Here is a 13,306-nt window from a genome sequence, read left to right as displayed (position 1 = left end):
CTCCACCCTCGGCCCCGCCCGCCGGAGGCTGCGCGCGAAATCCGTGTGGCGCCAATTTAGGGCTTGGCGGGCGGGCGGGCGCGCGTCGCCGAGCGAAACGAGTGCAGCGTCCCGGGAGGCGACTCGCGAGGCAAGCGGGGCCGCGGGAGCGGGAGCGGGAGCGGGGGCTGGGGCTGGCGCCGGCGAGCGTCCCCGGTGCACGTCGCCGGTTCCGGGTGTGGGTGGGCAGCGGGACGAGCGTGGGGACGCCGCGGCGGCCGAGGGGCGCGGGGAGAGGGCGAGGAGCGGCCGCGGTGGAAGGAGAGGCGCCCGGGTGACGGGCGGACGAAGGCCGCGGCGGCGCTTTGCAAGCGCGGCGGCTGCTCGGATCCCGGGAGGGGGTGGGGGGGCTCGGAGGGGGCGGGGCCTCGAAAGGGGCGGGGCCACCGAAATCGGCCGCGTCACGGGAGGAGGGGCCTGGAGGGAAGATTTAATGCGCGCACGGTGAACCCTGGACGCCCCCCCCCCCCCCCGGCTGTCAATCCGTGTAAGATGCTGGAGAGATGGCTCAGAGGTGAAGAGCACTGGCCGGCTGCTCTTCCAGAGGTCCCGAGTTCAGTTCCCAGCAATCACACGGTGGCTCACAGCCATCTGTAATGAAGTCTGGTGTGCAGACAGACATGGAAGCAGAATGTTGTGTACATCATAAATAAGTGAAAAAAAAAAGATGCTAGGTGGAATGTTGTATAATAAATAAATAAATAAATAAATAAGATGCTAGGTGGAATGGGGCCGGCTGGACCCTTATATGGAGAGCATAAATAAATAAGTAAATAAATAAATAAATAAGATGCTAGGTGGAATGGGGCTAGCTGGACCCTTGTATGGAGAGCATAAATAAATAAGTAAATAAATAAATAAGATGCTAGGTGGAATGTTGTATATATAATAAATAAATAAATAAATAAATAAGATGCTAGGTGGAATGGGGCCGGCCGGACCCTCGTATGGAGAGCAAGGTGACATCCCTGGTCAGGTAGAGAGCCTCCTGTCTGAAGACGAGAGAAGCTTGGATGTGATGAGTGTCAGCTAAAAGGGGACGTTAGGCTGCCAGAAAGGGGCACGGCCCTGGACCTGGGTGGGACAAGACTGGGGGTGAGGCCTGGAAACACTCAGGGGTGGGTCAGGGCTTGTAGCTTAGTGTGTGTACAGTTGGGGAGGCAGAGAAACTTGGAGAGCAAGAACAGAAGGACCTTGTCGAGGTGAGGAGGGGCATTTGAAAAGGGGAGGGGGCGACAGAGGTCTTCAGATGTAGATTAGTGACAGAATACCTGCCTGGGAGCACCAGGATTCTGTCCTCAGTACCATACGCTGTGTGTGTGTGGTGGTGGGCGGGGCTGGGGAGATAAAGAAACTTAACTTTCAAAGAATAAAAACTTGAAAAAAAAAAAGTCTACGTACTCTCAGTGAATTTTTCGTATTAGATGGAAAGCAGGCACCGTACGGAAAAGGAGACTTCCCCTTTTCTGATTTGGAAATTTTATGCCCTAATAGTGAATTTTAATTAAAGTTTCATATTGGCTTATAAAATTGGGTGTTTTTTTTTTTCCTGAAGAGGAAATGCGTATTTCCGATTGTACAGCTTATTCCCTGCTGTGTGTTCATGTGTGTATATACCAGGAGTTATGTATGGAATGTGTTTGGTAAAGCACATAAGTAGTATGGGAGGTAATCCAGACCCATGTGTGAAAATATCACTCTTTGCCTTATTATCTTCAGAAAGGAGAGCTTCTTCGATCTCCTTTCTCCACTGGTCTCCACCCCATGGTGCTGGGTTTACAGGCATGTCCAGCCATGCCTCTCTGTTTTTTTTAAACATTGGTGCTGGGATTCAAGCTCATGTCCTCTTGCTTTTATAGCAAGCACTCTTACCCACTGAGCTATCTCTGCAGCCCCTGATTGCATTTGTTTTTTATTTCCTTAAGGAGGGTTGTTGTCTGTTCTGCCCCCCCCCCCATCTTAGTCTTTGCACAGTCAATATCCTTAGCAGGTCTTTGGAATTTTTTTTTTCAGGTACAACTAATGAGAAAAAAAGAACCAGAGAGGAAAGGGGAGAACTCTGCTGCCACCATGCAGAAAAGTATCAGGTAAGGTCCCTGCCTGGGTCAAGGCACTTTGCGTTGTGACTTTTCCTGGGAAGAATGAGAACTAACATAAATTAACCCCACGTAGGGCACCATTGACAAGCCAAAGAAATGATTCCACCACAGTTTAACTTAGTGAGTCAGTGAGTTTATTTATGGGTGTCACTTAAAGGAAAGTTGGTGACACAAAGGCACCTGCTCACTCCAGATTCATCATGGGTGTTGACTCCTGAAAGCTGCAACCCTGGAGCTCCCTGTTTAGTCTGCAGGCTGCTCCACTGAACAGTCCCTCTCTCCCCCCTAGCAATCATTGACCATTTATATAAACCTTGGGGAAGGGGCTTGTGAGTCTTGTAACTTTCTGAGCTTCCTCAGTGCCTTGGGCTTCCTCTTCCCTGCAAGAGGTTGTGTCTGTGTAATATGACTACCAAACTCTGGGCTTTCTGCTTCGAATCCTCATTTTCTGAGCTCTAGAGTGAGATTGAAATTTCCTATCATTGAGTGGTCTGGAAAATGGGAAATGGGACATTGGAGAAAGGAATGAATCAGTTACTCATTTTTAGTTGCAGGGTATTGGTCCCTAATGTAGTGGTTCTCAGCAGTTTTGCCCCCATGGGAATGTGTAGCCGTGTCTGGAGACATTTTTGGTTCTGACGATTTAGGGGTCTGGGATTTGCTTTTGATTGATGTCTAAGTGGATAAAAGTTAGGCATGCACTAAACCTCCCACAGTGCACAGGATAGCTTCAGTGCCAGCTCAAAAACCCTGTGCTAATGCAAGGTACCTTTAGGAACGTGAGAGAAAAACATACTTGGTTTCCATAGTTGCACTGTACGACTTCAGCCTCGGTTAGATCCAGCAACCGAAATATTGTAATGGTCTGTCTCTGGTCAGCTCTGTTACCTTTGATGTTGTCAGCCTCAGGCTGACTCTCCCAAGATCAGCAATCTCAGGGAAGAGAGTACCTCCTTTTTTTCTAACCCAGTAATTTCTAGAGTCAAATTTTGGCTTGGGACAATCAATGTGGGCTACAGGTGTGCAGAGCACTGCATTAATTGGTGAGGCCTGGGTCATGTGTCCATGTGTCGTAGGTGTAAGTGCAGGCCACTCATGTCCTATACCGAGAGAAGCCCCAGAGAGAGGGGGGGGGGCATCAGAGGAAGGAGGGACTGGATACTAGCAGACTCAGACCTGGACCTCCACAGTGGAAACCCGGGAGGCACAAATCCCTGTTTACTCATGGGATAGGAAACCTGGATGTGTTCTGTCCTGGGATGACAGCTCTTTATTCAGATGCTGTGTGTGTGTGAGTGAGTGTGTTCAGAACAGAATAAAATACACGATCTTTGCCCATGCTAGGGAAGCCGTCTACCACTAAGCTACATCCCTGGTGTGTCGTTTCCCACCCACCCCCCATCCCCCAAGGTTATACAAAAGTAGAGCAATCTGCATGGCTGGGGATGGGTGTCTGGAGCTGTAGGTGGGCCTAGTTGGTTGGAGCATTGGTGCCATTAATGTCTCATCCCCGGCTGGGCGTTGGTGGCACACGCCTTTAATCCCAGCACTCCGGAGGCAGAGGCAAACTCTGTGAGTTTGAGGCCAGCCTGGTCTCCAGAGCGAGTGCTAGGATAGGCTTCAAAGCTACACAGAGAAACCCTGTCTCGAAAAACTAAAAAAAAAAAAAAAAAGTCTCACCCCTTTATGCTCCTCCAGGTCATTTTTCCAACCCATGAAAGAGGGTAAAGCACAGAAGCCGGAGAAGGAGACAGCTAACAGCACCAAAGAGAAGGAGCCACCTCCAAAGTATGTAAGGGGACCCGGGCAGGGCATACGCCCTTAGTAGTTCTTTTGTCTGCATGTGTTAAAAACCTACTTTCGATATGTCAGGCCTCAAAATGATATTTAATTTTGATATCTGACAGCCAGAAGGCACAGCCAAGCCTAGGACTTGGGAGTTCTTGTCAGGGCTGTGTTTCCATATGCTTTGCATTCGTTCTAGACCAGACCCCGCCCACGGAGTAGAGATGCTGGCCACATTTTGATTCACAGAGTCTCGGGAGAGATGCCACGTGGCCTTGCTTGGGTAACATGATCACGCTTGGGCCAGAGCATGGATGTGAATACATTGAGTTCATAATCGCCTCATTGGGATGTTGAGCAGGAGACCTCACTTCCTTTGTCCTAGCTTCCTCATGAGTAAAAAGGTGCCTGACAGCCAACATGCTTTCTGCACGGGGTCAGTGAGTAAAGCGTGCCATTTGTAACACATTGCATACTGCAGAAAAGGCCCTCTGCACTTGTAGGAGTCAAGCTACGATGTTGAGGTCAGTCACGGTGACGAACCAGTTGCTCTGTGCAAATGCATATGACGGTTTGTTGTCTGTGACTTACTTAGGCCATGCCATGTATATTGTGTATTATTGTTCGTCAGCTTGCTTCTATTAGCATGACTTAGAGGGCTTTTTTTTCTTTCAGGAACACGGGCTCAGTTTTTTTTCCCTCCTGTGTTGTATTCCCTTCTATGGATATGCTATAGAAGTTATTTAGCATTTCAGTTTTGGTGAATATCTAGGTCGTTTCCTCTTTGTTGGTGTTAACAGTTCTACACTAACATATTTAGATTTGCTTTTATTATTTTTAATTATATGTGCCTGTAATTACGTGTGTTGTATTTCTGTTTGTCTAACATAGGAGGGATTTTACGTGGTAATTGTAAAAACGTTAACTCAGAGCTAAGGTAGGAACTTGACGTTGGGACTGGAGAGGTGATAGAGCAGTTATGAGTACAGACTGCTCTCGCAGAGGGCCGAGGTTTGCTTCCCAGCCCTCAGGTCAGGTGGCTCACAGTTACCTGTACCTCCAGCTCCAGGAGAATCCAGTGCCTCTGTGGCTAAGATAGAAGGTCTCCATATGGATTTCAGTGTCAAGCTGGTGCCTGGTCCCTGCCAAGAAATCCGTCTACTTTTCGTGACATGTTACTACCACATGGACACTCAGGATGCCTCAGGCACGGGATGGAGAAAGAGACAGAGGGAAGGCTACTTAAGGGCATATAACAGAGTCAAGTATGGTGGCACACACCATAGTGCAAGGGCTGGTGAGGAGTAGGCAAGGGTCAGGAGTTCAGAGTCAGCTTCTGCTATGTACCGAGTCTGAGGCCAACCTTGGCTGCACGGGACCATCTCATAAGAAAAGAGTGAATGCCCTGGAGGTACCCAGAAGGTGTGCTAAATGGAAGAGAAGGGAATGCAGAGTTTTTTGGGCAGTGGCCCCGTGCTGCCTGCCATGCGCTCCACGTCTCCCTCCTACCTTCTAGGGTGGCACTGAAGGAGAGGAATCGAGCAGTGCCTGAGAGTGATTCTCCAGTGAAGAGGCCTGGAAGGAAGGCAGCCCAGGTCCTAAGCAGCGAAGGGGAGGAGGAAGATGAAGCCCCCAGCACCCCTAAAGTCCAGGTAGATACAGCCGGTTTTCTTGTCTAAATTTAATTTTCGCGGGTATGTGTGGACAGCCTTGCTGTGTGAGAGGAGGTCAGAGGACGACTTTGTGGTGTCTCTCCTTCCACTTCCACATGGGTTTTAGAAATTGAACCCAGGTCTCCAAGCTTGTTGACCTTTGACAAGTTTCTTACTCAGCCTATGCAGCCGAGTGCAGTAACTGTGCAGGAAGACTCTGGGGACATTGTCCAGGAGACAAGCAATCTGCTATTGTGACTTGGAGCAGGGGGGTTGGGGTACAGGGTCCCAGTCTACCTCTTCTCTGGGACGTGGGGCTCATTCAGCCCCTTGACATCGTCAAGCCTCTGGTGCCGCCTGGAGAACAGACCTGTGGCGCTTCCTGCTTCACAGTTATCCCATAATTCTGTAGGTCAGGAACCAGGAGTGGATTATTTTATTTTAGGGTATGGTCAGGGCCGCTTTGCTGGAGCCTCTAGGGAAGATCACTTCCATGCTTCTAGAAGCCTGTTTCTCCATCTGCTGAGCCAGCCCCATGGTCTCTGTCTGTGCTTTCTGTGGTCACATTTCCTTGTGATGCTTGCGTCTCTGTAAAAAAATAAAAATAAAAAAATTATAGTCTCTCTGTGTGTGTGTGTGTGTGTGTGTGTGTGTGTGTGTGTGTGGTGTGTGTGAGTGTGTGTGTGTGTGTGTGTGTGTGTGTGTGTGTGTGTGTGTGTGTGTGTGTGTGTGTGTGGTGTGTGTGTGTGTGTGTGTGTGTGTGTGTGTGTGTGTGTGTGTCCATCTGTCCATCCCCATTCATGCCATGGTAAATAGTATCACAGGATAACGGGCAAGAGTTAGTCTTCTCCTTCCTTGCACCTTGTGGGAGATACAAGGAAGGCTGAAAATACAGTCCTTAGTCTCATGACCACACGAGCGAGCTGCAAAGGAGGCTGAGGAATGTAGAACTCAGACCCATGATTGTACTAAGTCCAAGGGAGATTGGTGGATACAGTCTTTAGTTAGGCCATGAGATGTACAGCTGAAAAAGGAAGATTCTGGTGCTTTAAGAGGCACAGTTAGCATTGTGGTCCATAGCGGAGTGAGTCTGGGACACTATAAACGTGTTCCGGTGAGTCAGATGATTGCCTAGATGAGAGAAGGTGCCCTGAGCGGGGATGAGACCGAGGAACAGAAATGACGGTAGATGTGAGAGACTGAGTCTGTTCTGCTCTCAATCGTGTGTTAGCTGTAACCGCCAGGTGATGTGTGTATCCTCTGTATTCTAGAACTGTTTTTTTTTTTTTTTTTTTCTGTCTCCTTCCAGAAGTCTGTGTCAGACTCCAAACAAAGCTCTCCTCCCAGCCCTGACGCATGTCCTGAGAACAGTCCTTTCCACAGTAGCCCCTCCATGGAGATCTCCCCATCAGGATTCCCGAAGCGTCGCACTGGTAAGGACAGGCCAACTCTTTCCTTTCCATCTGTACTGCCCATGGTGCTCATCCTTCCAGTGGCCCTGATGGTGGTAGTACCATGGTGGTGAGCAGGGTTAACTGTCCCTCCTCGGCTGTGTGACCAGAGGTGTGGCTACTTTACCTGTGGAATAGGTGGTCTGAAGTACAGTGCCAGCTGCCCAGAAGGGCCAAGATTAAAGGCTGATTCATGTAAAGTTAGTGGGCCTGACTCGGCCTACGGGCAGCACTCAGTACATGTTGGAAATTGTGATTGTCCCGGGGAATGATAGTTACCCACAGCTCTGGGTAGGAACACAAACGTGTAAGTATGGAGACTTCTAGAAGAGAGAGTAAATAAGCTGAGCCCTGAAAGGCAACGAGAAGCAGGTGGCATAGGAGTAAGGAAGAGAATTCCAATGTAGTGTGAATGAGTTGGGAATATCTGGTTCGTTTATGTCTGGAGTTCTGGCACAGGGAACACATTTGGGGACACTGAAGAAAGAGACTGGAGAACGTCCTAGAGAATCAGCCTGAGATAGGCTGGAAGGAGAAGACTTGGTATGGAGAAGGGCCAGGTGAGAGGCCCACATGTGACCTGGATACTGTCAGCCGGCTCTGAGGACTTGTAATGTGGTGGCTTGAGAGGGGGGACTTGTAAAGTTGTGGTGTTTTAATTAATGGACATTTCGAAGCTGGGGCAAACCAGCATCCCAGGTCCATCAGATCTGAGATGCTCAACCAGTTCAGCCAGTGCAGTCTGAAGACTTAAAATTGAAAAGCCCAAACTCCAAAACACCTCTGGACCCCAGCATCTGATACATACAGGGTGTTCCACTGGAGTCAGCTTTAGCAAGGGAGGATTTTCCAGTGTTCCATGAGCAACTCGGGTCTGGGGATCTGCTTGTCATACAGAACGCTGTCAGTTTTTAAAAACCCAAACACAGATTAAATATTCATGACAAAAACCTGATATCTGAAGTGACATGTACATACATATAGTGTGTCAGGTTTTGAAAACTTAATGTATTCCCGTTTGTCCTTCCTTCCTTCCTTCCTTCCTTCCTTCCTTCCTTCCTATCTGTCTGTCTTTCTTTCTCCTTTCTCGTTACTGTGACAAAATGTCTGCCAAAAGCATCTTAAAGCCAGGAGAGTTTACTTTGATTCACACTTTGAGAGTTCAGTCCATAATGATTGGGAAGGCATGACAATAGCTGTTGACACTGCATTCATGTCTGGAAGCAGAAGGAACCACCACTGGTGTTCAGCCCACTTCTCATTTTTATACATTCCCTGTCCCCAGCCTGTAGGACGGTGCCACTCAAATTCAGGGTGCGTCTCCCACAGTTAAAACTCAACAAGAATGCCCTCACAGGCACCGAGATGGGTCTCCTAGGAATTCCAGATTTGGTCAAGTTATAATGAATAGTGAAGGAATCAGGATCGGCTCAGGACACCCCAAGACCAGCTTCTGCACAAATGAGATTTATTTGCCTCAGGGAGACAAAGGGCTCCGATAGGGGCCAAAGACAGGAGATAGAGGATCATGGAGAAGGGGAGGAGAACAAGGGAGAGGGGGGAGGGGTCTTTGTTTATAAAGGTAAAAGAGGAAAGTCCATGCTAGGATGAGGTGTTTGGTTTTAATTGGGCGTGTTAATTAGGAGAGCCAAAGGGGGCTTCTGATTGTTGGACTTCAATAGCTGGACCTTTGGTAGTCAGCCTCAGGAGGAGGAAGTGGCCAGATAAGGGAGTAGCTCTCGCTGGCTAGCTTTAGCATTGTAACCTAATGGGTTTTAGCAAGGAGGCAGGAATAGGAGAGAAGGGCAGGGCCTGCCAGAGCCGTGTTTGCCAAGCTCATGCTGACTAGAGTCCCCTCAGATAGGAACCCACGCTCTTAGCATTAAAAAAAGACTGCTTACAATTTAGAATTGAAATTGTGTTCAGATCATAATGTATGGTTAAAACTAGGTTCTCCAGTTTGCAAAAGTTTAATACCACATACTCATTTCCCTGAATGCTCCCCTGGGTAGAGCTGGTCACTGGTGCTCTGGGAGCTCAGAAGTCAGTTGTCCATGGTGTGTAGGGCAGGGTCATAAAAGGCAAGTGGGGACTATCCCAGATAGGAGCCACATGTGCAAAGGCCCTGGGGTAGGAAAAACACAAGATATGTGGGAATTCTGACTGTGCTGTTTCTAGAGAACCCAGTGTGGTTTGAAGAGCAAGAGGCAGCTTGAGGGTAGTGTGTGGTAAGATGTGAGCTAAAGAGTGGTGGCTGGGTCCTCAAGGCTCTCAGACACCAGCTTGTTACTGTTTACTAGAACTTGTTTCCTTTCTCGAAATGCAAGAAGGGGCGGCACAGAGGTTAAGTAACTCACTCACTCCAGGTCACAGATTCAGAGCTTGAAGAATGAGCTGTTTATTGGGGTAGTGAGTGTCTGTGACAGAAAGGGAATCCGGAACCTTCCAAGTGGCCGCATTTGCGTCTCATCTCACTGGGGCAGGCACAGGTAAACCAGTGGTCAGCCACAGTGCTCCCTTTGCCTTCCCAGCTCGGAAGCAGCTCCCGAAACGGACAATTGAGGACACTGTGGAGGAGCAGAATGAGGACAAAGGCAGAGCAGCCAAGAAAAGGAAGAAGGAAGAAGGTGAGGGACCAGGGTGAGAGGAGTGTGTGTGTGTGTGTGTGTGTGTGTGTGTATGCATGAGCCTATCCATGATGTAGAGAGTGTGTGTGTGTGTGTATGTATGTATGTATGTATGTATGTATGTATGTATGTATATGTACCTATCTGTGATATAGAATGTGTGTGTGTATACATGCATACACCTATCTGTGATATAGTGTGTGTGTGTATGTATGTATGTATGTATGTTTGTGTGTGTATGTACGTATGTATGTATGTGTATGCACCTATCCATGATATAGCCCGGGCACCTTGAAGGGTAGGGAAGGTGTGTGCAGTATAAGATGTTCGGACTTCCAGATCTGATATCTCAACCTTTAAGTAATATTTCACACTTGGTGGCCTATGTCTATAATCACAGCACTCAGGAGGCTGAGGGAGGAGGTCACTGTCAGTTTGAGATCCGTCTGGACCACACAGCAAGACCCTGTTTGAATATGTAGTTAAATGAATAAACATTCCATACCACTACGCAGGAGCTCATCATGAAACGTCTCTGACACATTTTTCTTGTCTTAAGTTAGTATTGTGTATAACTAATTTCGTTTTTATTTAATGGACATTATTGTTTTTTTAACCACTGCTTTGCTGAAGTTTTATTTTTTGTATTCTATTCTTGTTTATTAAAATTTATTCTTCTCTCATACAGTACATCCCGATTGCAGGGAAATTATTTTTCATAGGTGGTGAGTTTATCCAAGGATGTCCTTTGAGATGTACCTGCTACTTGGAGAGTTTCCTTGGCTAGTTTTTCATTTAGTGCCCAGCAGGTGTCGCTGTGTTCCCTTGGAGACTGGAGACAGTCAGGCTGTTGAGAGGATTCCTTTTATCTTGGTGCAGTGCAGGAAGTGCACTGGCTTGGATCCATTGATCATGGGGGCTGTCTGTGATTCCATCAATTGCAGTCTCTGACCCAGCCAGGTTCTTGGTTATGTGATAAGAAAAAAAAAAAAATAGCTCAGTTTCCCACAGCAAGTTTGAATTATTTGGTGAAGACTTGATTTCCTATTGGAAGCTTGTAGTTAGTAAAAAATTTTACTCTAAGTTCCAGATCTTAGCCATTCTGAGTTATCTCCCAAGTAAAAGGAGTATCTTTATCCTAAGGCACATTCTTCCCAAGTTAGTGTTTACTAGGGGCATAGCTTTTCAGTATGTTTTGTAAATAAAAATGTACAGGTCAGGCAGGTGCTGGGTTACTGAGTTCCGTGTCAGTATCTTGTTTCTGAAACAAGGGTTCACAAAGTTGCCCAGACTAAAAATTGAATTTACTCTGTAGTCCAGGCAGGCTTTGAACTTGTGACCTTCCTGCCTCAGACTACCTCCTAGGCCTCACCACCATTTAACTTCCCTGTCTGTCACCAGAAGCACAGACTCCAATGGAAAGCCTCACAGAGAGTGAAGATGTAAAACCCAAGGAAGAAAAGGAGGAGGGCAAGCATGCTGAGGCTTCCAAGTCCCCTGGTGAGTTGCTTATCCCCCTCACCTCAGCTTCATGATCCTGATTGGGGTGTCACTTGTCTTTGGAGGGTGGGCCTTTTAAAGCAAGGCACATACTCTGCAGCTTGGGTTCAATGTGAACTCCAAGATAATCCTAGGTTTTGTTGCTACTATCAGGTTTATTGCTTGCATGAGGAAAAAGAGGAATGCCCTCAAGGAAAGTGCTTTAGACATCATAGGTGCCAGTCAAATACAGTGAACTTAAGATTCAGAAGTGGGAGTGTCCTTGAAGGGCATGGTGCAGCTTCTGTGCCCTGGTGTCCTTGAGATCCCTGTGTCACAGGTGACATTTACAAGGACGGTTTTAAGACCTACTTAGCTCTCGTTTTCTACAAGTACAAGAAAAGTGAGACTTCGAATTGTGGTGCTGGTAGTGGAATACAGAGCCTGGCATATGCTAGGCAAGTGTTTGACACTGAGCTATACCTCAGGCCTCTCACTCACTAGTGGGTTCTAGGCAGGTGCTCTGCTACTGAGCCACACTCCCAGCCCCTCACTGGGGGATTCTAGGCAGGGGCTCTACCACTGAGCCACGCCCCCAGCCCCTCACTGGGGGATTCTAGGCAGGGGCTCTACCACTGAGTCATACCCCCAGTCCCTCACTGGGGGATTCTAGGCAGGGGCTCTACCACTGAGCCACGCCCCCAGCCCCTCACTGGGGGATTCTAGGCAGGGGCTCTACCACTGAGTCATACCCCCAGTCCCTCACTGGGGGATTCTAGGCAGGGGCTCTACCACTGAGCCACACCCCCAGCCCCTCACTGGGGGATTCTAGGCAGGGGCTCTACAACTGAGTCTTGTCCCCAGCTCTAGGTTTTTGTTTGTTTGAGACAGGATCTTCCTATGTAGTCCAGGGTGGCCTTGTAGTTTTGCAGGCCTCCTGCCTCAGTGCCATGAATAGCTGGGATTCCAGGCAGATGGCACCCAGCTGGGTGCTGAGGTTTCTTCTTTTCACCACCATTTCTATGTCTTCTGTTTCCGCCCATGCCAGCTGTGCTTTCATTAGCACTGAGGAGTGAACATCAGGCCAGAGGCCCTGCATTTACATAGCAGGTAGAAAGGCTAGATTGGTTTGATTTTTTGCACTTCTAGGGCACAGTGACCTTGGTATCTTAAAGCCCAGAGGCAGAAACAGTTTGTATCCCCATCTACCCTTTCTCACTTCAGAGTCGGGAACCTTGACAAAGACAGAGACCATCCCAGTGTGTAAGGCCGGCGTGAAACAGAAGCCTCAGGAAGAGGAGCAGAGCAAGCCTCCTGCCAGAGGCGCCAAGACACTCAGCAGCTTCTTCAGTGAGCACATCTCTCCTCTTTGTCCCTCTGGGCTGTGCAGGCAGCAGGTTGCGGGCTCTGTTCAGGCAGTACTGGCTGGACAAGGCTTGGGAGGTGGGGACTATCAGGAGTAAGGACCCTCTACTCCCTGTCTTCCCTTGCAGCTCCCCGGAAGCCAGCAGAGAAAGCCATAGTGAAACAAGAAGAGCCAGGTACTCCAGGGAAGGAAGAGACCAAGGGGTGAGTCGGTGCCCACGTCTGAGAGACATCCAGTGCTTTCCTTTCTCCATCCCATGGCTCAGCCCGAGCGTGGGCTCCCTCCTCTCAAATGGTTTGGCCATTGGTCAGTGTTTTAGACATCTTTGGCCCCTGTTGCAAAACCTTAGGATGCAGGCAGAATAAGAACTGCTCAGGGACAGAGTTTGCATCCCCATTGATTGCTTGGCCTCATGCCTGACCTCCAGCCTCCTGTCTGACCCTTAAAGGACTAGGGCACCTATGGAACACAACAGTTCAATCATGGGTTTTCTTACCTCTCCCCCCTACCCACCTGTCTAGAGTGGTTCCGCACTATCCCCAGGACAAAATCTTAAGCCCCTTTGTCCACTGATCCCCATCCAGTACTCCGTCCTCAGTTCTTAGCACTCAGATTCCACCATACCGAGCTTACCAGGTTGAGCACATGTTTTGGAAACAGCAAGCATCTTTATCCGGATCTCCTGAGAGCCTCTGTGCCAGCCCTGGGTATCTAATGGGTAGGGACCATGGAGAGCTGCTTCTCTTTCTGGATTGTGGTTCTCTGAATAGGCTGCATAGTGATTGTTTAATTGTGTTTGGGGCATTCT

The 13,306-nt window shown here is 48.6% G+C and overlaps 1 protein-coding gene across 2 annotated transcripts in view; it reads left to right on the top strand.

Annotated features, from left to right (window-relative positions):
• Position 1: 1 nt before the first annotated feature.
• Positions 2 to 13,306, top strand: part of Lig1 (DNA ligase 1) — a 33,912-nt gene continuing 20,607 nt past the window's right edge. Inside the window, exons 1-9 of one of the 2 annotated variants that reach the window (XM_035449289.1) lie at positions 2 to 130; positions 2,053 to 2,126; positions 3,837 to 3,926; positions 5,440 to 5,575; positions 6,885 to 7,008; positions 9,558 to 9,653; positions 11,058 to 11,153; positions 12,357 to 12,482; positions 12,626 to 12,701. In XM_035449289.1, coding sequence (XP_035305180.1) covers positions 2,062 to 2,126; positions 3,837 to 3,926; positions 5,440 to 5,575; positions 6,885 to 7,008; positions 9,558 to 9,653; positions 11,058 to 11,153; positions 12,357 to 12,482; positions 12,626 to 12,701 — 809 coding nt within the window. In that variant the 5' untranslated portion in view covers positions 2 to 130; positions 2,053 to 2,061. Of the gene's footprint in view, positions 131 to 2,052; positions 2,127 to 3,836; positions 3,927 to 5,439; positions 5,576 to 6,884; positions 7,009 to 9,557; positions 9,654 to 11,054; positions 11,154 to 12,356; positions 12,483 to 12,625; positions 12,702 to 13,306 lie in introns of both variants that reach the window. The other variant, XM_027431306.2, reaches the window with a different exon arrangement.

The sequence above is a fragment of the Cricetulus griseus genome, chromosome 9 (genome assembly GCF_003668045.3).
Source record: "Cricetulus griseus strain 17A/GY chromosome 9, alternate assembly CriGri-PICRH-1.0, whole genome shotgun sequence".
Taxonomy (NCBI): Eukaryota; Metazoa; Chordata; class Mammalia; order Rodentia; family Cricetidae; genus Cricetulus; species Cricetulus griseus.
The sequence above is the reverse complement of the archived record's forward strand: the minus strand, read 5'-3'. Positions and strand labels throughout refer to the sequence as shown.